The sequence below is a fragment of the Crinia signifera genome, chromosome 6 (genome assembly GCF_055691185.1).
Source record: "Crinia signifera chromosome 6, ASM5569118v1, whole genome shotgun sequence".
In the NCBI taxonomy this organism is placed as follows: domain Eukaryota; kingdom Metazoa; phylum Chordata; class Amphibia; order Anura; family Myobatrachidae; genus Crinia; species Crinia signifera.
This window is the reverse complement of record NC_139222.1, coordinates 121,222,170-121,249,254: the sequence shown is the minus strand read 5'-3', so window position 1 is coordinate 121,249,254 and position 27,085 is coordinate 121,222,170. Positions and strand designations below refer to the sequence as shown.

The following is a 27,085-nucleotide window of genomic DNA, read 5'->3' as shown; positions in this document are numbered from 1 at the left end:
TAGCCACATTGGCACAGTTTTGCTATTAGGGAATGCTAAACTTTGGCAAGGCATGCTGGGATGAGAGCCACAGGTTGCCTATGCATCTATACCAGTGATGGCTAACCTTGACACTCCAGCTGTTGTTGAACTACACATCCCAGCATGCCCTGCTAGTTTTATTATTTGGCCCTGCTAAAACTGATTGAGGGCATGCTGGCATGTGTAGTTCAAAAACAGCTGGAGTGTCAAGGTTAGCAATCACTGATGTATACCATCTGTGTCAGATTTTAGACAGACTTAATGGTACTTATGTAGTATCTGGGCTGCCGATTTCTAAATCGGGTCGGATCGGGAGATCGCATCGCATGCGACCATGCGATTCGATGCGATGCGATGCGATGACCCGATTTTTCCATAGGAATCAATGTTAAAATGGACTGAGTCCATTTTAACATGGAATTCAATGGGAAAAATGGGTCCTTTTCATACCCCTACTATCCAAGTGGGCATGGAGTTGGATATAAACCTGTGGCGAGCGTAGCGAGCCACCGAGCCCGAAGCGTGGCGAGCGAAGCGAGCCCCGCGAGGGGACGAATACCGTCCCCTCGCGGGGCTCGCTTCGCTCGCCACGCTTCGGGCTCGGTGGCTCGCTACGCTCGCCACAGGTTTATATCCAACTCCATGCCCACTTGGATAGTAGGGGTATGAAAAGGACCCATTTTTCCATAGGAATCATTTTAACATTGATTCCTATGGAAAAATCGGGTCATCGCATCCGATATCGGATGCGATGCGATGCGATGCGATATCGCATCGCATCGCATCTGATTGTATGCCTTAACTTAAGGCATACAATCAAAAAATCGGCAGCCCAGATACTACATAAGTACCGACTTAATTTAGTGTGGTAGAGTGCCACCTTCTTGCCATCTTCTTCTGCTTTTGCAGAATTAGATAACAAAGGTCCTGGTTTAGGGCCTTATTCTAGTTCACTCTGACAAAATCCTTCTTAGATGGACAAAACCATGGGCACTGCAGGGAGGCAGATGTAAAATGTGCAGAGAGAATTAGATGTGGGTGAGTTATTTTGTTTCTGTGCAGGGTAAATACGGCCTGCTTTATTTTTACACTGCAATATAGATCTCACTTTGAAGTAAAACCCCAACCAAATCTAATTCTCTCTGCACAAGTAACATCTGCCCCACATGCAGTGCACATGGGTTTGTCCATCTAAGAAGGATTTTGTCAGAAAGAGTGAACTAGAATAAGGCCCTTTGTGTCTAGCAGCAAGCATTATGCAAACAAAATATTGCACACATCAACTCCTCTGCATGAGATCTTATTCTTGATCATTCTACAGTGGTTATCTTATTCTTCATGTGTCAACTTTCCAACCACACTAGGACATGGAGAGCAGCACAGGGGGTGCGGATTAATAGACTGGGTTTAGGTCGACAGTAAAAAGGTTGACATTGACAAAAGGCCGTAACAGGAAACATTTTCCTGTGTCAACATAGAAATGGTTGACACAGGAAAAGGTCGACATGTGTTTTTAATGTTTTTGTGTCTGTTGACATAGACCCCCAATAAGAGTAATCTGACCTTGCTTTGCTTGGCACACTTTACTGTTCTCAATTCTAGTTCCTGTGGATCGTAAAGTATGAACAAGTCATTTGGATGAGAAAAAATATGTAAAAAAACTCATGTGGACCTTCTCATTTGTTGAACTATTGCTTGTGTCGACCTTTTGTCAAAGTCAACCTAGTGCATGTCAACATATTGAGCAACCACTGTTGGTCGCCCTTGTAAGCTTTATTAATATTGGTGTGTGAAAATGCTATATATATATATATATATATATCACACACACACACACGTCATTTGCTACCTGGTGTATCAGCTGTTTCCCCCAGAGACGATCGGTGTTCATCGTTACATAGTGGCACTTTATTGTGACCTTTTGCAGCACTGCAGAATGTGTCACTCCCGTCTGTAGAACACATATTGTAAACCAGTGGTCTGAGATCGTATCCCTATGTCATGATGCTCCCTGTAACCAGATCAGAGCCAACATTATCTTTGGTACCTTGAAACAAAAGAAGAGCCATCAGCTAGGAGTCAATCAAGAGATTTTCTTAGGATATGGGTCATTGGGTTGACCCAATTTAGGTCGACACCTGAAATAGGTTGACGTGGCAAGGTCGACAGAGTTGGAAGGTTGACACAAGAATTAGTTCTACATGAGTTGGGTAGGTCAACAGTCAAAAGGTTGACGTGGTTTGTTAATGGTTTTTATCCCAAGTGTTGACACAGTCGACATGGACACCGTCTAAGTGTACCGTGTCCCACGCATGGCACGGTGCCTCTCTGTACATTCTTTTTTTCTCCCACCACGCCGTAGTGGATGGTAGAGCATGAAAAACCGCTTGTCGACTAAAAAACAAACCTGAAAATCTGTCAACTGTTGACTGTTGACCTAATTAGCCATGTCGACCTCTTTCTGGTGGTCTAATGACCGTTTCCCCTTTCTTATGGCTGCTAAATTACTTGTGGAAACACAAAAGGAAAACATAATTCTATACAGATTCAAACAAGTGAATTTAGATGGTTTTAAACATGATCCTAAAGGTACCCTAACGGTCCAGATTTAGAGATATACATGGCACATCACAGATTGTTAAATCAAACTGACTGAGGTACTAATTAATTCACCCATGGCCAAACATGGAGATACTGGACTGTTACGGTGCCTTGAGGACCATGTTTGAGACCCTTCAAACTAGATACAACATCAAAAGGCTCAATGTATTCATAGGGCGGTATTCAATGTGGCTGATTCGCCAGGTTTTTATGGCGATTTTGTGCTGTAAGGCGAATTTCTGACTAAAACGGTGAATCACCCTATTCAATGACCAGATGACGAATACATTTCAAGGTTTTTTTCGCCATGATTCACCGAGTAGCAATCGCTATCTTTTTATGGTGAAGTGGAAGGTGAACATTTAATTTAAAAAAAAATATTTTTTTTACACAGACCAGCCAGCAGGGGGCCGGAGCCGAGCCGCTCATTACATATTCATATATTCACTTCACCCGATCATTACATATGCATGATCGGGTGTAGTGAATATACACGGTCCCCTGCTGGCACCCCCGGGGGGCAGCCTGTGCTGCCTGGCACCCTGGAGCCCACCTCCCACCCACAAATGTTCTGGGGCAGGCAGGGAGACTTCCATCTCCCTGCCTGCCACCTTCCTCAGGCTCCCTGCGGCGTTCGCCGCAGGAGCTCATATTCGCCGGTCAGGGGCAGCGAGCCCCTGACTCGTTGAATACCGGAGCCGGCGAGGCTCCGGAACGCGGCGACCAGTGGTGAATGTGCAGCGAATCCTAAACAGGATTCCCTGCACGTCACCGGTATTCACATTGAATACCGCCCATAATGTTATTTGTTACTATTCTACAGTACATAAACATAAGAATAGCCACATATATAAATAGCTTAGGATTCACACACAATACAGACTAGTCCTAATATGTTCAATTGGTGATATTCTACATTAAAAAGTCCCTTGGATAATTAGGATTATCCAATTAGTCAAATGCAATAATAGTGTTTTTGTAGCCGACAAAATGGCGCTGCGAATTGGCTATTCCCCTTTAGCATACATAAATAATATAATAACCGTTATAAATCATTGGCAGGATTTGCTACAGTAGTAGCTGCAAGTATATCCGCTTACAATTTGTTAGCTTATTGTATGCCAAAAATTTGTATATGGTCAATAGGTCAACTTGCATTGGGTCAACCACTGAAGATTGACAGGGTTGTAAGGTTGACGCAAGCATTATGTCTACATGAGTTTTTCACATTTTTGGTACTTCCTCATCTTTGCGGCCACCGCTTACACTACGGAACTTATGTAGGAATGTTTGCCCACCACCACCCTGGCTCCACGCCACCCTCCTGTGTCCACACCGCCATCTATTACCTGTATTAAAGTTGTGGCGAGCCACCGAGCCCAAAAAGTGGTGAGAGGACGATGATGCTTTTCTGAAAGTGGCGAATGTAACTGGCGTAGCGGTGGCTGCAAAGATGAGGAAGTACCCTTTTTTTTTTGTTTTAGCTGATTTGTGCCAACAGGCGGTATTTCATGACCTACCATCCGTTACAGTGTGGTGGAAGAATAAAATAGTGTGCCAAGCGCAGTAGCATGGCAAGCACAGCAGTACTCTTGTCGACATTCGGGAGAAAAATTTGAAACTCATGTTGACCTCCAGTGGCTACCCAATGCATGTTGATCCAATGACCCATACCTCCAAAAATTCTCAAAGGAAAAGGAACTAAACCAAGTTTTCTGTTCGATAAACAAATAGTAACCAGTGACAGAGTATTACTTGTGGAAGAATGAAAATTAGCATGGCCATGTGTGCTTGCAAGAGTATCTGCATACACAGGACATTAACCGTGAAGTGCAGTAGCAGACCACACTGTTTACTCTATCAGCTAATAATGGGAAAATACAACAATACTTGACCATAGTCACCTGTTTTTTTATTTATCAATAGTCGAGTTCTAAAACCACGATTTTGGATTGTGTTACTGCCTGTTATTTAAAAGGATAATGCTTCTACTAACCATGTCTTGTTAGTTGAAGCATTTTAAGTATCGGGCAGAAACCAAATCCAAAATTACGGATTTTACAACTGCGACAGTGCTTGTGATCCAGCTCTCTGTTTCTTGTCTTAATAAATAAACACCCAGATATCAATCCAGAGTGTGCAGCTGACAAACTTGCAGTATCTGCATGATCATATCACGGCAGCATGTACCAAAAGCTCAGTCATGTTTCCAGCATCTGGTTGAATCCATTTTCTGAACAGTCAGTCTGTTCTAGGGACAAGATACCTAAGATTACATTTTGCATGCATAAGGGATCCTCTCTATTGCTGTATGATCACTAATTTATTATATTACTATGCCCATAGTCCACTTACAATTGCTCATTAAAGTAACTGCTGTAAAAGAAAATTTAAAGTAACCTATCCAAAGAACATGTATGTGTGTTTACTGTTTAGTCAGATTTGTTTGTGGTTGAGGGCTAGACTTATCAATGCTAAGAAAGCGAGAATGTACCAGCCAATCAGCTAACGGTTAAGCGCTGATTGGGTTGTACTTTATCTCTGTAGAAGCTTTTATAAATATCCCTCTATGTTTAGATAACTTATTACACACACCCCCTGCGCGTGTCGCCCCCCCTTCCCCCCGCGCATGTGTCGACACCCCCCCACGCGGCGCGTGTGTCGACACCCGCCGTGCAGCCAATACCTTCTTTGTGGATCCCGGCAGTGAAGTATGGTCGGGGAAGCACTTATGAAAAAAAAGCGTCTTTCAGAAAATGGCTGCCCCATAGGAAAACCTGTTTTAAAAAACTGTCTTTCGTATGGGGGCAGCCATTTTCCGAAAGTCACTTTTCTTATAAGAAAAGTGACTTTCGGAAAATGGCTGCCCCCATACGAAAGACAGTTTTTTAAAACTGATTTTCCTATGGGGCAGCCATTTTCTGAAAGACGCTTTTTTTCATAAGTGCTTCCCCGACCAACTGCAGTGCCGGATCACGCAACGGAGGTACCGGCTGCACAGGGGGGGGGTTGTTATCCCTGGGGTGGGGGGGATTTGGGGGTGTTAACCCCCGGGGGAGGGGGGGCGGGGGCGGCGCGCGCTGAAGACTGGCTTTGACCCTATTTTTGGAAAGTTTCCAAAAACGGGTCTGCCAGTGTAAAAAAAAAACGCACTTAAACAGTAATATACCGTTTAAGAGATGCGGTGTGAAAGGGGTTTTACCTGGCAGACCCGTTTTTGGAAACGTTTCCAAATACAGGGTCAAAGCCAGTTTTGTGGTCTGAAAGCAGCATAAGATTACCAGTACTTTAAACTGGTCTGCAGTGGGAAAGCAGCATAAATATACTCATCCTGTGTTTTTTTTTTTCTTTTTTTCAGATGAACAGGAAGCTCTTAAGTCCATTATGAAAGACCTGGTTGCCCTTCAGATGGGCAGGCGACTTCGAACAGGAGGGATTGAAGGGGTGAAAACGAAGGCTAGCAGTCAGCCGAATAAACAGGTCAGGCTACTACTAGGTGTCAATGGACTAACAGTATTATCAGTCAACAGCACAAGTCATATTGATTCTAATAGCACAAATTTACAGCAGAGTTGTATTTCTTCTAAACCCCTCCATACAATAATGTGTGTGTGTGTGTGTTTTTGTTTGAGCACTAATGCAAAATGACATAAGTTTTGCTCTGATCCTCACCAAAAATGTTTTTGAAATTTGACAATGGAGATGCAATTAAGATGCAGACGATCAGCTTTAATACAAGGGGTTGAATAAAATTTAGGGAACCTTTAAAAATTGCAACTTATTTTTATACATTGTGCCCTTTTTCCAAGGATCAAGTGTAATTGGACAAACTAACAAATAACTAAATATAATGTTAATTCTCTACTGGAACAGTCCAGTTGATTTGGTCATGAGTCTTTCTGCCTTTATTTATACCCCGTTCTCACTGCAGGCAAATTCCCGGGTCTAGCATGTCGACCTGGGAATCTGCCTTTTAACATGAGATTTTTGGCAGTGTGAACGAGTCGCATACCCGGATCTCATACACGGGTAAAACCCTTCTTTTTACCCGTGTCTTAGATTCGGGTATGCAGACACGGGTTGACCCGTTCACACTGCAGAAAAACCCGTGTTAAAAGGCAAATTCCCGGGTAGAACTTCTTCACCCGGGAATTTGCCTTGCAGTGAGAATGGGGGTCCAGCGCGGCAGTCGAAAAGCCGTGTATTTCTCACTCGCAGTGAGAACACTGCATTAGTCTGCCAGTCAAAAGTTGACACGGAAAACCGTTACAAAATTGTTTATTTTTAGAAGAAAATCTCTGATTAAGGATCTTCATATATGTTGATCCTCGTATTTTTTTTTTTTTTTTTTTAGAATTGTCCAATTCCATGAAAGGAAGAACAAATAAGGTTATATATAGTCAGAGATACTTTCTGATCAAATATCAGCAAACCAGACCAAACAGGGAGTAGGATATAAGGAGATTGATGTCTTTTCTCATATTCTTAACCCCCCCAAAAAGCTACATTGCTAACATTCATCTTACATAAAATGCCCATCAAGGTCTCTTTTCACCATGAAAGAAGGGATATCACCGGTGTTAGGGGGTCCACGCCTCACACTCTGTGGAACATCTGGGTAATGTATAGAATCATGCTTACACAAATCTTACATGTAGGTCACTGGAAAACCATCACCACTGTAGAGATATTACATACATATGTAATATGTTGTATGTTGCTCACACTTCTGCTTACACAGATACAAAGGAGATCAAACACATCATGGTTTATTTACAACCTCCCAGTTAACACAGGTAAGGGAACAAATGGAGAAACCAAATTGAGAGGATCTGAGTCAAAACTAGTACCGTCTTGGAGTCAAACTGACCCCTGATTCAGTGCGCCCCCCGAATCTTTAGCTTCTGGATTGTTTGAAAGTCCCCCCCCCCCATATAGTTTTATGTGCCTTCCCTATTGGATTTTGTGTGTGTGTGTGTCTGCTTGTTACTGTATTTGATTCTTGTGTAATGTTTTAGTAGACCATTATTATCTTTGACAGATAAAACATCTGTTTAGTTTGTCCTTTCTCTTCTTTATGTTGACGGCAAGTAAATATTAGATATTCAGTACAAATATTGTACTGAAACAGAAGTTGAAAGAAATTGTCAACAAAAATGAAGTTCATTGTTTGTTTATATTTTTTTTTAGAGTGATGTAAGAATAAAGTTTGAGTACAATGGAGAAAGACGGTAAGAAGGATTATTTTTCCTTGATGTCTAATTTGGCACTTTTGACAGAGTGGCAGTCTCTTTGTGGAAAATATAAAATATATACATATATGTGTTTGTGATATATCACATATATAAAATATGTATTTATGCACACACATTTATATATTGTGCGTGTATATTATAGTCTGCATTAATTGTTTTTTACATAGTGCGGCAGTCTTCTTTAGTATTTGTCTTTCGGGTACTTCTGTACTTTCACGGCGCCACTAGAAATCGCGGGCATCGCGGCCATTGAATGCACTAAAAATCGGGTGCGACGCGATGCCCGCGATTTCCCATAGGGACCAATGTTAAATTTCTCAATTGACCCGATTTTACTGTTCAATGCCTCAATTGACACGATTTTTCCATAGGAAACAATGTTAAATGGCCCACAGAGGCCAAATAGCCACCCTGAAGTGTGAAATGGCCCCCACAATTGTTAACGCCACCCCACGATCAACGTGAACCCGAAGCGTGGCGAGCGCAGCGAGCCCGCGAGGGGCGGCGGTACGCGTCCTCCGACCTTTTCATACCCCCACTATCCACGTCGGCGTGGAGTTGAGAATAGAATAGTGTGGCGAGCGCAGCGAGCCACCGAGCCCGAAGCTTGGCGAGCGCAGCGAGGGGAGGCGGATACCTTCACAGGTAAACGCGTCCCTTCGCGGGCTTCACAGGTATCCTCGGCCGCTCGCCACGCTTCGGGCTCGGTGGCTCGCTGCGCTCGCCACACTATTCTATTCTCAACTCCACGCCGACGTGGATAGTGGGGGTATGAAAAGGTCGGAGGACGCGTACCGCCGCCCCTCGCGGGCTCGCTGCGCTCGCCACGCTTCGGGTTCACGTTGATCGTGGGGTGGCGTTAACAATTGTGGGGGCCATTTCACACTTCAGGGTGTCTATTTGGCCTCTGGGCCATTTAACATTGATTCCTATGGAAAAATCGTGTCAATTGAGGCATTGAACATAAAAATCGGGTCAATTGAGAAATTTAACATTGGTCCCTATGGGAAATCACGGGCATCGCGTCGCACCCGATTTTTTAGTGCATTCAATGCCCGCGATGACCGCGATATCTAATCTAGTGGCGCCGTGAAAGTAAAGAAGTACCGTCTTTCGATCATCAATATACCACAAGGGTGGTAAAAATTTTGTTGTCTGTTTTTTAAAATATGAACCCAGATTTCTCCTTGGGGAAAACCTTTTGGTTACCGCGTTGTACATCTCAAGTTCTATTGTAGAATTTGGAAGTTTTTCACAAAGTTTGACCCATGATATTGGCTTTTTTTAAAATCTAAATCAACTTTTGGTTTAGTGGTCACAATTGATTAATCTGCAGTAGATTTCAAAGTGGCTCATGTGGAGCGTTATTCCTGTTTCCACTTGGAGCATTTTTATTGATTTCCTCCTGCACGATTTCCACACACTACCTGTAAGGCTGGGTTGCCTACCTGACCCTCTCCTTCAGGGAGAAAATGCTCTGTTCCTGGACTTCCCTGGTAATGTAGGATTGCCATCACCTGTGGTGAAACACCTTTCTTATCAATTACCTAGCTCCCCACAGGTGCTGGCGTTCCTACATTACCAGGAACAGAGCATTTTCGTCCTCCTGGAGAGGGTCAGGTAGGCAACCCTGCTGTAATGTGATCTGTGAAAATATGATTAAGTTTCCAGCAGCATGCCTGTATCCCTGTACTATCACAGGCTTCTAGCTCTGTTCTATGTGATCTAGCTGCTTGTCCTTAGACTTCACTTCCTCGTGCTCACATATTTGTTTGTAGTGAAGAGATTTGCTTTAAAGCACAAAAAAATGTTTATGTATGTGTATAGTACAGAAACGTATCCAGTACAGGATGCTGTGTAATAAATGGCCTGATTGTGAACCGGCCCTGGCTCACTTCTATCACTAGTCTGAGTTTCCTTTTCTCCTTATGGGGTTTGCATTTACAGACAGGAGCCGGGAAGTGGCCTCGCGGCTGCTCACTGGCTGCCAGATCTAACCACAAGTATGTAAGATGGCTGGAGGCTCAGCATAAGTAATTTATATGGAAGGATAACTCTTTGTACTGGCCACGAGGATGAAGTAGAGAACTTCCTATTAAAGGTGGAAGGTTCAGCTGACTACAGACATTGGCAGCCTCTGTGCCCTGATGGGCTTGATATTCCAAGAATGTCTCTTGTGGTTTCCTCTAGAAACATATCTGTTAAAGGCTTAATAAACTTCTCAAATCCATTTATGATGGGTCAGTGAAAGACTTTTACATGAGAATCGTGTAAACTTGCCAAAAATGTTCTGGCAAAAATGCTAAATGTCAGATGAGGGCTCCAGACGTCTGGATTGGACTCTTGAAGAGTTCAGATATTTAGCATTTGTTTCATTTACATTTCCATTGCCTCTCAGAAGTGTAACTCCTCCTAATGGGCATAGTGGAAATAAAAAATGTTGCAGGTGCCATAAAATATTTTAAGAATACATTTATTCATTGGGGTTGCTTCATTTGGTTTTATATAAGGTGCCAGCGGCCACGTTTCTGGCAGCCTCCTGAGGTGGCGAGTTGAATTGTGTGGAAAAAGTGCCCATTTTTATCACCCCTCCAAAAACGGGGTTAGACTGATTATCGACCTATCGAAATAAAGCAATTTTATTTTCACTTACAGAAAATGGTCCAGTTTTAGTATACGGTCGTTAGGTTGACGCTGTTAAGGTCGACATACATTGAGTCAACCACTGACTAAGGCCTTAGGTCAACATGGCTAAGGTTGACAGGGTCAAAAGGTTGATACAAGCACTTTTTCTTTGTCTATATGGACTGTGTCGACATTCGGAACAAAATTGTAAGAAACCCATGTCGACCTTTTGACTCAACCTTCCCAATTGTCAGCTAATGATTGTGTCGACTTTAGGCATGTCAACCTTTTTCAAGTGTTGACCTAAAGCCAGTTGACCCAATGTATGTCGACCTTAATAGCATCGACCTAACAACCATATACCAAAACTGGACCCGGAATGACCTTTTGCTGTCGACCTATTGACTTAGACAGTGTCTGTGAGCAAATCCACATCGCTTGCTTGTTGCCTGCCCTGTACTAACAGATGATTGAGTGGGATACGGTCATTAGGTCTACAGCATGATGGTCGACATGGGTCTAGGTCATGGGTCCTCAAACTGCGGCCCTCCAGATGTGGTGAAACTACAAATCCCAGCATGCCTTGCCACAGTTTTCCTATAAGGGAGTGTTACAACTGTGGCAAGGCATGCTGGGAATTGGAGTTTCACAACATCTGGAGGGCCGCAGTTTGAAGACCCATGGTCTAGGTCAACAGGTCATTAGGTCAACACAAGCATTAGGTCAACATGGGCAAGGCTGACAGTCAAAAGGTCAACATGGGGTTTTTCACTCTGTTTTGAGCCGACATGTCCCAGCAGGTGGTATTTCATGTCCTGCCATCCACTAGGGCATGGTGGGAGAATAAAATAGTGTGCCCGAAGCATGGCGATCGGAGGCGGTGCACTTTGACCTGTGTCCATGTCAACTGTGTCGACATTCGGGCCAAAAAACAGTGAAAAACACCATTTCGACCTTTTGACTGTCGGCCTTGCCCATGTCAACCTAATGTTTGTGTCGACCTAATGGTGTCAACCCAATGCTTGTCGACCTGCTTGCTGTAGAGCAAATGATCCATACCCGATTGAGTAGGTCCTGAAAGTGGCTGTCATGAAACAAGATCCCCAAAGTGTGTGCATTTCAGCACAGAGATCTGAGTCTTGGAATTCCCAAAAAGAAATGTTTTACACCCAGTACACAGTCAACAAATCTTATAGGATTACATTGTTGTTCTATTGTCACATGGTTTCTCAAACATTAAAACAAAACCTGGCTGTTGATCCTTGGGCAGAGGATAGCTTATTCCGTAGCTTTTTGGTTACATTGTTTATTCTCCAGATGAATTGATGATGCATGTAAATCTTACAGGATACTGCAGTTTCCTCGGCCAGTAAAGTATGACGACGTGGAGCAAAAGGTTAAAGTGGTGTTTGGACAGCAGATGGATCTCCATTACATGAACAATGAGGTGAGAATCTTTGTCATGGACTGTCTTTTTATTATTGGATGATCAAACACTCACATTCTATATATACGTGTATATAAAATGCTAACTACTCCTCACATCTGATGTGAAGTACCGCCAGTGAGGCCACTTAACAAACCAAATTAATTCTTAAAAGAAAGTGAAAGCAAAATGATCTGTTTCAAACTTGCTGGATATGGAGAGAGGGAGCTGTGATGACAGAGCTGGGCGGTAGGAGCAGATAGTGACTGAGCCATCATTTTGACAGGCTTTTAACTAGTGGACAGATAGCAATGCTACAGTGCCATCAGATTCATGAGGTTGTGTCTGCGTGCATACCAGAAAGGAAGCATTGAATAAAGTAAACTTTTGGTTGGAAGAATGCACAGCAGTTCTATAGCTGAAATACAATGCAATTTGACAGCTGCCAATGGTAGTGCTCACCATCATAAACAATGCAATGATTACAAAAATAAACATACTGCTGAATCATCTGCGCAATTTGATGTAGACTGATGAGGAGCAGAATTATACACAGCCACTGTTAATGCAACCATGTAGAAACAGTCCAGAAACACTTTAGTGCTAAGGTAATGCCAGGGGGAATTAGGCAACAAACTAAAGATCCCCCAAAGATCTGCTCCTGCAGTGCGGCTGTTATTCAAGGCTTCCTGTTTCTGTGACGCCAGCGCTGTGAAGGGAGCTGCTGTTTTGCAGCATCAATTTACTGTAACAGGGGTCACAGGAGCAGTACAGCTCGGAGCACCAATCTCTGGGGAGGGGAGTATTAGGTGTGGCCTTCTCTTTATTTTTTAATGAAAAATAAATGTGCACCATTAATGGGTAGATTTACTAACTGCGGGGCTTGCCGCATGGTTGAAGTTCTTCCTGGAGCTTTTCAGTTAGTACCACTATCCTGTTATCTTTCCCTAGTAATGCTAATGGGATCTGATCAAAATCCACAGCACTATCGTCTAATGCAGGGTTGTCCAAATTTTTTGCGATGAGGGCCAGATTTAGTGAAGTGTAAATGTGTGGGGGCCGACCATTCAGCCTGACATTCTTTGAATTATTAATCACATCAGAATGGTCCCCCACTCTGCCCCCATTCTCTGTATGTCCCCCAGCCTGCCCCTTCACTGTATGTCCCACAGCCTGCCCCTCCTTCACTGTATGTTCCCCACTCTGCCCCCATTCACTCTGTCCCCCAGCCTGCCCCCTTCTCTTAATGTCCATCAGTGCCTCCATTTATTGTATATCCCCAAGCCTGACCCTCCTTCACTGTATGACCCCCATTCACTATGTACCCCACTCTGCCCCTATTCACTATATGTCCCCCAGCCTGCCCCTGACCCTCCTTCACTCTATGTCCTCCAGCTTGACCCTCCTTCACTGTATGTCCCCCACTCTGCCCCCTCCCTTCTCTGTATGTTTCCCAGCCCCTTGTGTGAGCCAGAGGAAGGAGAGGCAAAGTAGGAACTGCAAGGACAGGAGATGCTTGGGCTCCCGCTGCCGCCCTCCTCCGCTCTGCATGTTACGGGAGCATGCTTCCCCCTTGCTGCCCCCCTCCCCAAACACTGCTGTCACTGTGATTGTGGAGTAGGGTGATATACGATTGCAGCAGCAGGGGTAGGATGCCAAACACATCTGGCTGTGGCGGCCGGCACCTCCTCACTGCAGCAGACAGAAAGGTAAAGGCGCGCTCGCCGGGGCCCCACCTTTAGTGTCCTGTGCTGTGCTTCCCACATCTGATGCTCTGCCCGCTTCCAGCTGGAGGCTGCGGGCCACTTGAAATGACAGCATGGGCCGCAATTGGCCCCCGGACTGGACATGCCTGGTCTAATGTGTATGCCCCTTAAAAGGGATAAAGCTGTAGAATAACAGAATAAGGATGCCTGGAAAAACTGTTGCTAGATGTTCTGTGTAGACCTAAGTGACCCAGTCTCTGAACATACCCAGAAGTGATGATATTGTGCTGATTTTGTGGTTGTTTTTTTGTTTTTTTTTTTTTTTTTTTTTTAAGCTTTCTATCCCCCTGAAGAGTCAGGATGACCTGGACAAGGCCGTGGACCTCTTAGATCGCAGCTCCAGTATGAAAAGTCTTCGGATTCTTCTTCTTGCTCATGACAAGAACCATGTAAGATCTTTTTTTCTTTCGCCATTTGTTCTGTAGGGATTTCAATGGTCACTAAGCTATAAATAGAAATCTACTTTCTCCTTAGTCCTTATAGATGTTCACCCTGTACATAGGTCTTATTTGAGTCTAGCTATTTTGTTATACTGAAACTTCTCTCCTAGACATCCTCTACCCACTCAGGGGTCCAGAAACAAGTGAGAATTAAAGCTTCTCAGTCCCTGGGGGATGTTAACACAGCTTATCATTCTGCAGAGACCCGCAGCAGACACCTGTCTGTCAGTGAGTAGCCACTACTTATTAATGCTTATTCATTTCCCTGTACTGTGTATTCCCTCCATTGCACACTGCAATTTCTTTCATCAGACATCATGGGCGGGATGTAATGACACCCAAATTTGGTGGATGTGTGGGATACCGGCTGAACGTGGAGGGGTTTTTAAAGGGGCAATCCCTTACAAGGCAAAACCATGCCTTGTAAGTGATTTTTTGTTTTTCAGGGTAAATAAAGCAGCCAGTATTTACCCTGCACAGAAAAAAAATAATTCACCCAATTTAAAATATCTCTGCACATATGACATCTGCCCCACCTGCAGCGCAACATGGTTTTACCGAATTGTGTGCTTTTTTTATTTGTAAACAAGGCTGAATCGGGCCCTATGACATTTGTATCAAAATCAATAACCTCTAATGGGTTCTCTCGGTTTGGACTAATTATAAAAATAATTTAATTATTTGAGAAGTGCTGTCCCTTTTAATGTAATAACACATTTAAAAAATATATATATATATATATATATATATATTTAAATATACATTGCCAGTGAAGATGCTAACTTGGACATAAGTATACTAGTAAGCCCGCTCAAAGCAAAAGCTTCGAAAGCTAGTCTGCTTCCTTCTGTGTTTGTGCATGTGTGAGAAAGAGATGTAGTTTCACTCTCTGCCAGCAGATGGCAGTGTTTTGGAGACTCACGGACAATAAAATGTATTATCTACCGGGTTACATTACTTTTGTTACATAGTTATGGGACTCCTGTAACTTATAGTGGCCTTACTTTACAGTTGCTAGGAACTATTGCCTTTTATAGTTTAGCAAAATACCGCTTGGCCATAATTTACAGCTTTCCAATTCAGAGATGCCTTCAGCTGTAACTAATAGATTAAGGCACCAAACTAAATATCTATACTGTTCAAGGCATCGTGGAGAAATGTTGTTCCAGAATCTACCTATAGTGGAAAATATGTAATTGTACAAGATAAAATGCACAAAAAGTAATGAACAAACTAATAACTAAGCCAAGGCCAAAATGAACATTAAACATTTGTTTCTGCTTTGTAAAAAAAAAAAAATCTACATGTCCACCATGAAATTAATGTCATAGATAATCATTAATCAAACTGATGGAACCTGTCACATGATTGTAGGCAGGAGCTTATATATCCTATGCAAGTCTCCCATTTATTGTGACATAAATATGTTTAATACCCCATGCAGGTTCGCAGAACACTGGCCGCAGTTCTCCACCTCCTGGCTATGTTCCCGAGAGACAGCAGAGGATCGCTAGGCAGGGTTCATATACCAGCATTAACAGTGAAGGAGAATTCATCCCAGAGACCAGTGATCAGTGTGTAAGTCTGTGACCTGTCTTGTCTTTGGATGATACCAACAGAAAATCTTGTTTCATTCTCCTCCTTTTTTTTATCCAGCATGGCTGGTGAGACACTGAGCCATGGGATTGCAGGTTGGGCTGGTGCTGCCACTTTAACTGTAGCTTGAATTCTAAGCGCCTCCCCTCTGTAACCACATCATGCCAGTCTTCTTTAGTTGTAGGGCACATTGTAGCTTTGTCCTGTTTTTTTTTGTTTCATTTTCATGTTTTTGCCTCTGGCAATGCCCACTTTTGGCTGTACAGTTCTCCAATCAGGGAGTCTGAGCATTCCCTCCTCTGGGGGTGTTTGTTGAATGTCCCATGGTTCAGTGTTCCACCTGCTTTGTAAGATCAGATTTTTGATCAAGTACCATTGAATCCTTTTTTTCTAAGGCAGGCTGTGGGACACTCTGATCCCTTCCTCACACTCAATGAAGCAGGGTTTTGGTTCTTGACCATCTTTCCCTTCTTGGCTGTGTGATCTAACAGTTTCACTGAGTTACTGTTACTGCTTTTTGGATTTGTCTTTTAAAGAAGTACTGACTTGGGGCCAGATGTATCAAGCTTCAAAAGTGATAAAACGGAGAGTGATAAACAACCAACCAATCAGCTCCTGCCTATCATTTTTCAAACCAAGCCTGTAGCATGGCAGGTAGGAGCTGATTGGCTAGCTGTTTATCACTCTGCATTGTATCACTTTTGAAGCTTGATACATCGGGCCCTTGATGAGGCTACAGGGGAGAGGAGCTTAGAGTTAAGTTGAAGTGCCAGGTCCAGCCCACCCTGCAGTCCCATGGTCCAGTGTCCCAAACCTGCTTTAAAGAAAAGAATAAATTGGTTGCTCCAATAATTTGGTTTCTTTCTTTTTTAATAAATAAATAAAAACCCCACAACAGGACTGGTTACAGGGGTAGAGGAGACGTTCCTTTCCAGTGAGAAGCAATGGAAGCTTTATCAGCTGGTTTTTTTTTTTTTCATCTCCATTTCATTTTCTGATGTAGATGCTGGACCCACTGAGTAGTACAGAGAATTCCATTTCTGGCAGCTGTCAGTCTCTGGGCCAGTCGGAGGACAGGTAAATATTTAATGACGCACCAGTACCTTTAGCGACACCTGTATTTATATGTAATGTGAAGACATACCTGCTGCGGTTAGATATTTCTCTGAATAGCAGCTATCGGAAAGTAGGGGGTAGGACATCTGTCACAGGCAGTTTCATTACATAAGTGGGGAAATAGTGGTACATAGTGTGAAGAGATTCCATGAATAGAACAATGTTTACACTGATTTTTGGAGTCCAATACATCCATATACTCATACCAAAGCTCATAAGTCTACCTTGTTTTGCCATAGTGTAGAGGTGTGTGTTATCTGCAGATACTTGCATCTCTTCTCTTTTCTTAGTCCTTCATTTAGGAAATCTCGGATGTCAAGAGCTCGGAGTTACCCAGATAACAGGCAGGATTTCTCAGGTAGAACGTAGCTATTTACCACGTTTTTCACATAAATGAGTAATTCTTCTTGCATTTGCAATCTGTGTCTGTTTATTCCAATTCAGATCGTGAAAACCAATTCTATGACAAAGCAGGGAAAGGAGGGACCTACCCTCGAAGATATCATGTCTCTATCCACCATAAGGACTATAATGATGGTAAGAGCTATTCCTTGCTTGAAATCAGGGAAATACTTGAAGTGATGGCACTATCTGTTTGGATTTGTTGTATATTTTGGGCACTAAACTTGAAGGAAAAGGAGAGATGAAAATTATGTTGAACTTCGGGGCATATTAAGAGAGGAGGGGCCTGTGTGCCCCCTCCTCTCCATCCAGCATCCCCTTTATGGGCATTAGTAGACTGGTGCTGTACTGGTCTCTGGGAAAATTGTGCAGCCGGCAATTTCCAGACCAGTTCTTCTACTATGCATGTGTGAACTGTGGGTAAAATGGGAGCTGCTCCATTTTACAGTGACTTGTGCACCGCTGGAGGGATATGGTATTGATCCCTATCTGGATGTCAGGTGCACCCACCCTCCCTTCCTAGGGTTACTTTCTGTGCAGTTGCTAGTTATGTCAAGAATGCATGAATTTACAATCCTGGGTAAGCGGGTGACCATGCTGACACTCAGAATACAAAGGTGTGACACTGTCATTTTGGAGTTTGCAGTGAGAATGGTAAGCCCAAAAAAACCAGGAAGGCGCCTATAGGGAACAATCCAGTTAGGTGCGAGTATCCTATCTATAGATGAATCACTTGGTCTGAGTGATTAACCTACTCTCTCCCTCATTAAAGTTTGAATAAAGCGTGTGTGTATCTGGTGTCCTCTATCTCGAACGGATGACTGGGAAATGTTTTAACATCCATGTTGTTTTGGAATTTTTGGTTACCCTAATTTTCATGGAAGAAGTTTGTGTTATTAAAATATATTTCTTCATGTTACTAGGACGTAGAACATTCCCACGGATCAGGCATCCTCAAGGGAATCTCTTCACACTTGTACCATCTAGTCGTTCCTTAAGCACCAATGGAGAGAACCTGGGCTTATCTGTGCAATATTTGGAAACCCGCAACAGACTGCGGAGCGCAGACAGTGAGAACACACTGAGTGTACCAGAGAGGAACGTTTCCACCAAGTGTAAGAAATCGTGCCTTCAGCTGGTATTCTGAAGTGGCTAATACAGACCTTTTCCATATTCCAAGCTACTGTGTCCTGCAATATGTCTCGCAGGTCTTCATTACTGGTGCAGCCCTTATTAATATTTATATAGCGGCAACATATTCTGCTGCATTTTAGAAACAAGGCTTGTGTATGCAAGACTGGTAGAGCTGTAAGCATGCCCTGCTTGCAATAGATAGCTACTATGTCATTGAACCATGTCGGTTCTAGGAAGGTAATTGAAACCTGATTGCATGGCTGCAAATTTGCAGTGGCCAGCAATCAGGTAGACACTGCCCTGCTATAGGGAAATGCCACCTTGTATATTTCATGCAAATGGATGTGCATTTCAAACCCTTTGCATTGTAAAGTGACAGACTAAAACTGTTGCTTTAAAAATCTAAATAAAAGCCCGTACTAGGTGATTTTGAGCTGAGTCTTCAATTGTGTATGGCCGGGCGGTGTTCGATGATGCGCACTCCCTCATCATCGCCGGCCGTCAGCCTGTTTTACCAGCCCAGTAAACAACTTTGCACAGTCTCCTACTGTGGACAGTGGTTCACCACCTGTGAAAATTGCTCAGTGTGCATGCATGAGCAGTTTTCCGGCAGGCAGTTTTTCACAAGATCGCTTGGCATACACACTGGGCATGCACCTTATGTCCTATAAATGTGTTCAATAAATGATAGTCCTCCACAATCCCTGGTGAGTCTTCAGAGTGTTTTAAATATTAAAGTACGTATCAGGGGACCCCATAAATATCTTACTAAAGCATGGTTTGGACTCCTGGGGTGGGGAGGTGGCTTCCTGTTTTAACCAAACTTTCATGATTTTCCAGCTCCAAGTGCTCCCATAAACTGGCGACGAGGGAAACTCCTGGGTCAGGGAGCCTTTGGCCGTGTATACTTGTGCTATGATGTGGATATAGGACGGGAACTGGCAGCAAAACAAGTCCAGTTTGATCCAGATAGTCCAGAAACAAGCAAGGTCATTACAGCTCTATACTTTCTCTTTTCTTTCTCCTTTCCATAAAAACAGCAGAAAGGCATCAATATTCCCAAAGATTTCTTTGCTGGGGGCTTATATGATTCTTGTATGTAGAATTATTCCCTGTTCTCCTTAGTTAACAAATGTTAATTAATCTTTGTGTTTGGTTAAATAAGATGCATATAATTTTAGCAACATTTAGGGCTATTTCACACGCTCCGGCTCCTGCCGGGCGGCGAAACCCCGCACAGCGAAAAGCTGTGCCGCACACTGTAGTTAATAATGGACACAAATGTGTCCATTCATACGGGATGGCCACGGCCCGGCCGCAGCCGGATCCCACCACTGGAAGGGACGGCTGCCAGCCTGTGGCCATACCCACCATTGTAAACTGCTGTGTGCGGCACGGCTTCCTGGCCGTGCGGGGTTTCGCCGCCCGGCAGGAGCCGGAGCGTGTGAAATAGCCTTTAGGTTCCAAAAATCTAATCAATTCATTGGTTAAATTGTCACCAGTCAGTTTTGATCCATATTATCCAAGTTTGATAATTTCATAATAAATCCCCCACACACACACATATGGACATTGCAGCAGAGCAACATCGCTTATGATGGGCTGCTATTACAAGGGTTTCAATATCCTATCACTAGCATTGCAGATAACTGTATTGCTCAGTTTCTGGCAGGAAAGTGTTTTCAGTTAGTCAGTAAAATCGGTACTACTGTATGGCAGATTTTCCAACTCTGCCTTAACAGTGTAGGTTTTAAGGATATCATGCTTGAGCACAGGTGAAAGTTAGTTAATTGTTAGTCAGTTTGCTTTAACCATCTGGACCAGAAGCATTAATATCTCTAGAACCTGAAAAGTTTGGAAACTGCCTGATAGAGAGAGAGTGAGTGTGTGTGTGTTAACCATAAGAGAAATTGCCCTGTTTTTGTGTTGATGATGATCTCTTGGCTTCCTTTTGCAGGAGGTCAGTGCTCTGGAGTGTGAAATCCAGCTGTTAAAGAATCTGCATCATGAAAGAATAGTGCAGTATTATGGCTGTTTACGTGACAAAGGAGAGAGGACGCTAACCATTTTCATGGAGTATATGCCAGGGGTGAGTGGTGCATGCAACAGGGCGTTTGATGGGATTTTTTTATATAATGGCTGAGGATGATCATTTTTATGGAGTGAGGTAAATATATAATTTTCTTTTTAAAAATGTGAAGTGAATTAAGCCTTTTTTAAGATGAGTAGTGCCGGGCCACAAATCTTAGTGGTTCCATCATGTCTTTGACGAATACTAGGCTATATTACTTTGCTCTGTGCTACCAGCATGTATTTTTTTCTTCCTGCACAGGAGCTTATGTACTCCTGGTAATGCATGAGCCACAATGGGTCCAGCCTCTTGTGCAGTTAGTGATTCTAGATGTTCCTTCGCGCATGCATTTGGTCCTTTATGAACTAACAATATAGTTCTTTTCCAGTATAGTTATTGCCTGCTACTGTATCCTGTAATATGTCTCTGAGGTCTTCATCACTACACTGGGGCAAGTTTATGCAGCCCTTGTTAGTGTTTATATAGCGCCAACATATTCTGTTGCACTTTGGAATCATAACAAAACTAAAGAAACAAGCCTGGTAAATGCCAAAGTATTCAGATAGAGCAAAGAGATTTGGTTTCCTCAAGAGGCTTCTGTTGTAAAGCCATGATCACAATGTCCTGATTAGGTTGGAACCAAACCTATTTAAATCACAATGTTTTTTATGGATTCAAGAACAGCTCTGAAAAGGAGACCATCAAAAAAAGAGCGCTCAAACTGTAGAAATAGCCTACCGGAAGACCTAACTCTCCAAGGGGCAGATGTATTAAGCCTTAACAAGAGATAAATACAAGGGTGATAAGGATAGATAAACGTCCAGCCAATCAGCTGCTAACTGACTTTTTTCAAACACAGGCTGTAACATGGCAGTTAGCAGGTGATTGGCTGGATGTTTATCTCTCCTGATCACCCTGGCATTTATCTCTTGTTAAAGCTTAATACATCTGCCCCCAAAGGAGTTATTATTGGTGGGATCTATGGAGGGCTGCACATGCATGACTTCATAACCGTAGATCTGCATGTAAGGTAAAATGGCCAGTTTTCCCTGATGGAAAACCAAGATCATGGAAACCTGACTCTCTAAAGACATTTGTTTTTAGACTCTCCTCCAGAAACAGCAGTATTTGGTTGATGAGCAAAGCGGTAGAAAACCTCTTTGCTTTACACCAGGTAATTTTTTTCTGGCTCACATCTGCTTCGGTGCCTTGAGCATGATGTCAACCACATAAATAAATAAAAAAATCTTAGCTCAAAGGTTCATGGCTTCAACAGCCACTCTGATAAGGGAAACTGGTGATGAAAATATTCTGTTTTAGACAGAACGGACCTAACGACCAAGACTAAATACACACGTTAGAGGCAGAAAGAGAGATGGGCAAAAAGAGGATGGAGCACTGGAGAGAGACAAGAGGAAAAAGTGTAAAGGTGCCCATACACTATGCGATGTATGGGTGCGATGCCTGCTCCCGCGCACATCCCATTGCACAGCACAAAGGATGTGCTGCTCGTATCTAGTTCAAAACGCACGGTGCTTTAGCACATTGCAAGCGTTTTGAACTAGGTTTGATGCCATCTTGTTTAAAAAGCACAATGCGCATCGCACCATGTATGGGCACCTTAAAGAAATGGCAAGCAGCTTTGGGGATACTAGCTATCACTGTAAGGATAGCTGTGAACAGCCATTAGACAAACACCCAGCTCGGCAAACACTGTAACAAACAAAATGTAGTTTCCCAGGCAAAGGGAGGAAGTTCATTTCACGTGTCCTAGCTCCTCCTACCTTTTGCACTCTGTACCTCAGTGTTAGAATGTCCTATGGATGACTGATAAAGTTTTTTATGTAATGTGAGATTAAAGAAAAGATTCACTAAAAGTATCTCTTGTTCCTCAGGGATCAGTGAAAGATCAGCTGAAAGCTTACGGAGCACTGACGGAAAACGTTACTCGCAGATACACTCGTCAGATCCTGGAGGGAGTCTCTTACCTCCACAGCAATATGATTGTACACAGGGACATAAAGGGTATTTACCTGTTCATTTGTTTACTCATCACCTCTACATGGTGCACCACTTCTTAGCCCCATTCTTGCAGTATGGTTGGTTTTATCTATAAGGTTTAAATGGTAGAGACTTGTATAGACACCTGAGTGTAAATGTCACTTTGTCCTTGATGTCCATTAAGTAAATCCACTTTTATTGTCTGTCAATCACTTTCATGTTTATAGTGAACAGCAATTGAATTTATTGTGTATGTAGAAGATGAGTAACACATTCCTAACAGTGCAGTGCTTTAGAAGTAGGCCTACCCCCTTTTCAGGCCTGTTAGTTGTAATAGACCAGATACAAATATAGCAGGTAAGCCTCAATACACACTGGGTGATAAACTGATCGATATCACTCATGTTCGCCTTTCTGAGCAAAATTGCTCATTATATCGCCCAGTGTGTGCGGCCTGCAAGATGGCCGATGCTTGCTAAGGACCCCCCTCCATCGTCTGCATGTACAGAAGAGGGATCAGATCATTAACAAGGGCAGTGCAGAATGCAGCATGGCCCGGGCCCAAAAGACGACCCCCCCCATCCCCGATATCGGTGGCGATGGGGATCGTACGAACCTTTAATTACTCGCATACCTTAAGACCCCTTACTTCCTTAATCCTAGCACAAATATTGGGATACATTCGCTGTATCAGCAGTTGTTACACTTTGAAGAGACCTATCTGAAGCCTTGTTGGTGCATTTAATGTTATAGGAAGCAAACTTTAGTATTTCTTTAAAATCGTATTGTGACACAAATTTTCCTGTTTTGAGATTGTCTTACATTCCCTTTTCCAAGTCCCTCGTGATAAATATGTGCCTCTGCATTCACCCCCTAGGAGCCAACATTTTGAGGGACTCAGCAGGGAATGTAAAGCTGGGAGACTTTGGAGCCAGTAAGAGGCTTCAGACTATCTGCATGTCAGGAACTGGAATCCGCTCTGTGACTGGTACACCATACTGGATGAGTCCAGAGGTGATCAGTGGAGAAGGTTACGGAAGGAAAGCCGATGTCTGGTAAGTTGATCACTATCTGCGGATGAATGCTGCTTGGCGGCAAAAACAATATTTTGCCTTCATGTGTTAGAAGCAAGTTCTCCATTCTGTATCATTGCTGCTTTTAAACAAGTCTTACTATGTTTTGATGATTTTTTTCCGTGTAATTTGTACTTAACACTTATATTACATTTACTGATTAATGCGCACCTGTAAAACCATGTTAAATTACACAGTGGTCTATAAAATCATTAGATACAAAAATACCTATGACAATATGGGTCATGCGCTAAGCGACAAGGTCAGTGGTATACCAATAGTGGGGTTCCTCTCCCCTTCACTAAATACAAACACTAACAAGATAGGTAACTACTTAACCGCGTTATATGTTTTCAAATGGATCCTTGGAGCATTAACATCAAAACTTAAATCATGGCAACATATATGTTATGGTGTGTGTAATCTGTGCTGGCTGGATATCCTAGGGATTGGTGCTGGTGTGTGTGTGTGTGTGTGTGTGTATTAAGCCGCTGTGTGGCATCGGGGATTTGGCAGCATTAGGTTTTATCATCCTCCTAAGTCTGCCCCCAGACTCTTATTGGCTTGTTTCACAGTAGTCTGGGGGTGGGCTTAGGCAAGTAAAGCCTTATGTTGCTGACACACACACACGCACACACACATTTGAACTTGATGTGGTTGTCTTGTGATTACACATATGCTGGAAGAGGGACCTAAATAATTATTCCTGGTTCTTTTGTCATTCTTCTATTCGCTGCAGTATGGGGAGAACTAAAGGAGGAAAGTGCAAATCTATAGTGAATATTTAAAGTTCCAAAGTCTTAATGGAGCATCTATACCCCATGGTCCAATGACCTTTTTTTTTTTAAACATTAGGTTTTTATTTGAAATGTAGTAACAAAAACAGAAGCGTACGGAAGGGAAGGAAAAAGGGTAAAAAAAATTACAATCTAATCTGGATGTTTTGGGAACCTTTTTTAACGTTACAAGCTTCAGAAATGTTCCCCACTACAACAACAATGCTTACAATATTCTACCATACAAGATCATATACATTGCCTGTAATAGGACCAAGTGCATTGTGGGTTTGTTTTTGATATATATATATATATATTGTGTATCATTAACATTGTTTTATTTGTTCCAGGTCGTTTATTCTAACGACTTCTCCTGTACTCTTATGTTTGCATTATAGGAGCCTGGGATGTACTGTAGTGGAAATGTTAACAGAAAAACCTCCTTGGGCTGAATATGAAGCCATGGCTGCCATTTTTAAAATTGCTACCCAGCCAACTAATCCTCAGCTCCCTTCAAATACATCAGAGCATTGCCGGGACTTCGTAAAGCGGATACTGGTGGAGGCGCGACAGAGGCCGTCTGCAGAGGAGCTTCTCCGGCACCCTTTTGCTCAACTTACATACTGAGTCTCTGAAAAAGTGTTGTCCTACCCTTCAATATGGAAACTCTCCATAGAGTTGAAAACTTTAATGAGGGAAGATTACAAGGACTCTAATAAGGAGCGAAGACAATCACACCCCTCCCATACCTCGCTGTGTTCAGAGCCGGTTCTAGATCCAGCAGTTGGGAGGGTCTATGTCAGTGTTAGAGCATCAGAACAATGGTTTACATTGTAATGATGAATTGACTACTATGCCTGAAGATTTCCTTGTGCATCCAGCAAGTGACCTAATTTTAAAAGAAGCAAAAAAAAAAAGGTGACTACCAGGAGAGTTTAATCTACACCAGCCTCTCTTCATTCAGTAAGGCTTTCTTCCACTTCTGAAACAAGTGCCTTACTACCTCTTCATCTAGCAACTATGTTCTTTGTCAGGGATGGTAAGATATCCTGCCAGCTGTACATCAAGTCAAGTCAACATCACAAAACTTCCAGTCATTACATTCTACAGCTTGTGTTCCTGACCAAATCTAATGTCACTAGACTGCTTCTCACTCACTGTGGAAGGGGCCAAGACAAAGTGTGCCTTAGTGAGGAGTCTGTGATTATGTTTACACTGCTCGTCTGTATTCCAGGATATTTTTATACAAAACATTTAATTCTATTCTTAAACCTCTGCAGACAAAAGAATTGTCTATATACCAAACATCCAAGTGCAACTTCTAGTTCTGCTTTAATGTCAAGGTTACAAAGGGTTTAACACAAAGCACTTCATTATTAGCACAAATGTTTATTGGTGGGACGAGAGCAGACATGTTTAAGGGATATATTTCTTGGTAAAGTTCAGGGTTATAGTAGTGGAGATGTCGCCCATACCAACAATCAGATTTTGTATATAATCTATCCAGCACATTCTAGACTACAATATAGCTGGTAAAGGATTGGGCAATATCTTCACTTCTACAAACCTGCACTTTAGTAAATATATCCCATAATGTGGTGTCTTTGTTCCACATGTGTGAGGTGATTCAAGTGTGTACACATTTCAGTCTGTTTTGGTGATTTTAAAAATCAGCTGGCTATGCATGGAGCAATTAGATCAACATCTTGTTGTTTTCAACTAAATTTCCCAAACCTTTCCGGTGCCAAGGTTTGTTGGTACAGCTGGTCGGTGCAGTCATTCCATCTGTTGCCTGGACACTGTGATTTTATTTTATTTTCGCCTTTCTCAGTGAAGGGATTATATTTTCGCCTTTCTCAGTGAAGAGATTATATTTCCATAATAGAACTCAAGGGACCAAGCTTCCAGATATGAGCCTAACCTATCTATCTATAACTTTTTTCTATCTATAATATGTGTTTCTGGCATATACCTGTTCTTAAAATGCCTGCCATGTTTGTGGTGTTGGTCAGACCATTTTGTTTGTTGGATCTCATATGCAGAGCAATGGGATGGGTGTTAAACAGATGTGTCCTTCTACACTTAGTCTTCATACACTATACATCGTGCGCAATCTGCACCGATTGTCGTCTTCGCAGTAATATGTGAAAAATCTGCTTTACTAGATTGTACTGAATAATTGATACTCCTTTCTGTGTGTCACTGAGTCTGTCTACATGAAGAGCTGAACTTGGCGTACAAATACACGGTAGCTGCACTGTAGCACTTCCTATACAGAGTCAGACTCCATTTCATATGTGAAAAACAGATGGCGCCCTCTCCAAGACGGGAGGTTTGGTGCGACTGTAGCAATGGTGTATGAGGACACATCTGTTTGTACTTCAGAAACCCTTGGGTTCTATATTGCAGATTAAACTCTACCAATTGTGTGGAATTTAACTTTTTATTTTTTTATTTAAAAGATTGATATACAGGCATGTGACTCTTTAAGGACGAGGTCTAATTGTGAGTGTGAATTGCATTACTGCCTTTATTTCTTTTTTCTGAAATGATGGTGCCTGATATGTGCAAACAGAAAACCTGTATGTGTGCTGTGTACACGTGTCTGATATTTTATATTGTTATGGATGTATGTTGATTACTTCTGTATATTTTTGTCACACAGTTCTCCTACTTTTTGAGTTTTATAGTGGACATTTACTGAACCATTACAAGATCTGTTGTCTTAACAACAGATCTTCAAACTGTGCTTTTATTATATTTAATAAGCTGCCATATATTC

At 42.6% G+C, this 27,085-nt stretch overlaps 1 protein-coding gene across 1 annotated transcript in view; it reads left to right on the top strand.

The window, feature by feature from the left end:
- Nucleotides 1-26,737, top strand: part of MAP3K3 (mitogen-activated protein kinase kinase kinase 3) — a 30,168-nt gene extending 3,431 nt beyond the window's left edge. The window contains exons 2-16 of the mRNA XM_083146995.1: nucleotides 5,981-6,102; nucleotides 7,813-7,853; nucleotides 11,850-11,949; nucleotides 13,970-14,083; nucleotides 14,245-14,362; nucleotides 15,579-15,712; nucleotides 16,734-16,807; nucleotides 17,137-17,204; nucleotides 17,291-17,383; nucleotides 18,172-18,363; nucleotides 19,223-19,371; nucleotides 20,340-20,471; nucleotides 22,349-22,478; nucleotides 23,332-23,509; nucleotides 24,702-26,737. Of these exons, the coding sequence (XP_083003121.1) occupies nucleotides 5,981-6,102; nucleotides 7,813-7,853; nucleotides 11,850-11,949; nucleotides 13,970-14,083; nucleotides 14,245-14,362; nucleotides 15,579-15,712; nucleotides 16,734-16,807; nucleotides 17,137-17,204; nucleotides 17,291-17,383; nucleotides 18,172-18,363; nucleotides 19,223-19,371; nucleotides 20,340-20,471; nucleotides 22,349-22,478; nucleotides 23,332-23,509; nucleotides 24,702-24,930 (1,874 nt within the window). The 3' untranslated portion in view covers nucleotides 24,931-26,737. The remainder of the gene's footprint in view (nucleotides 1-5,980; nucleotides 6,103-7,812; nucleotides 7,854-11,849; nucleotides 11,950-13,969; nucleotides 14,084-14,244; nucleotides 14,363-15,578; nucleotides 15,713-16,733; nucleotides 16,808-17,136; nucleotides 17,205-17,290; nucleotides 17,384-18,171; nucleotides 18,364-19,222; nucleotides 19,372-20,339; nucleotides 20,472-22,348; nucleotides 22,479-23,331; nucleotides 23,510-24,701) is intronic.
- The last annotated feature ends 348 nt before the right edge of the window (nucleotides 26,738-27,085 follow it).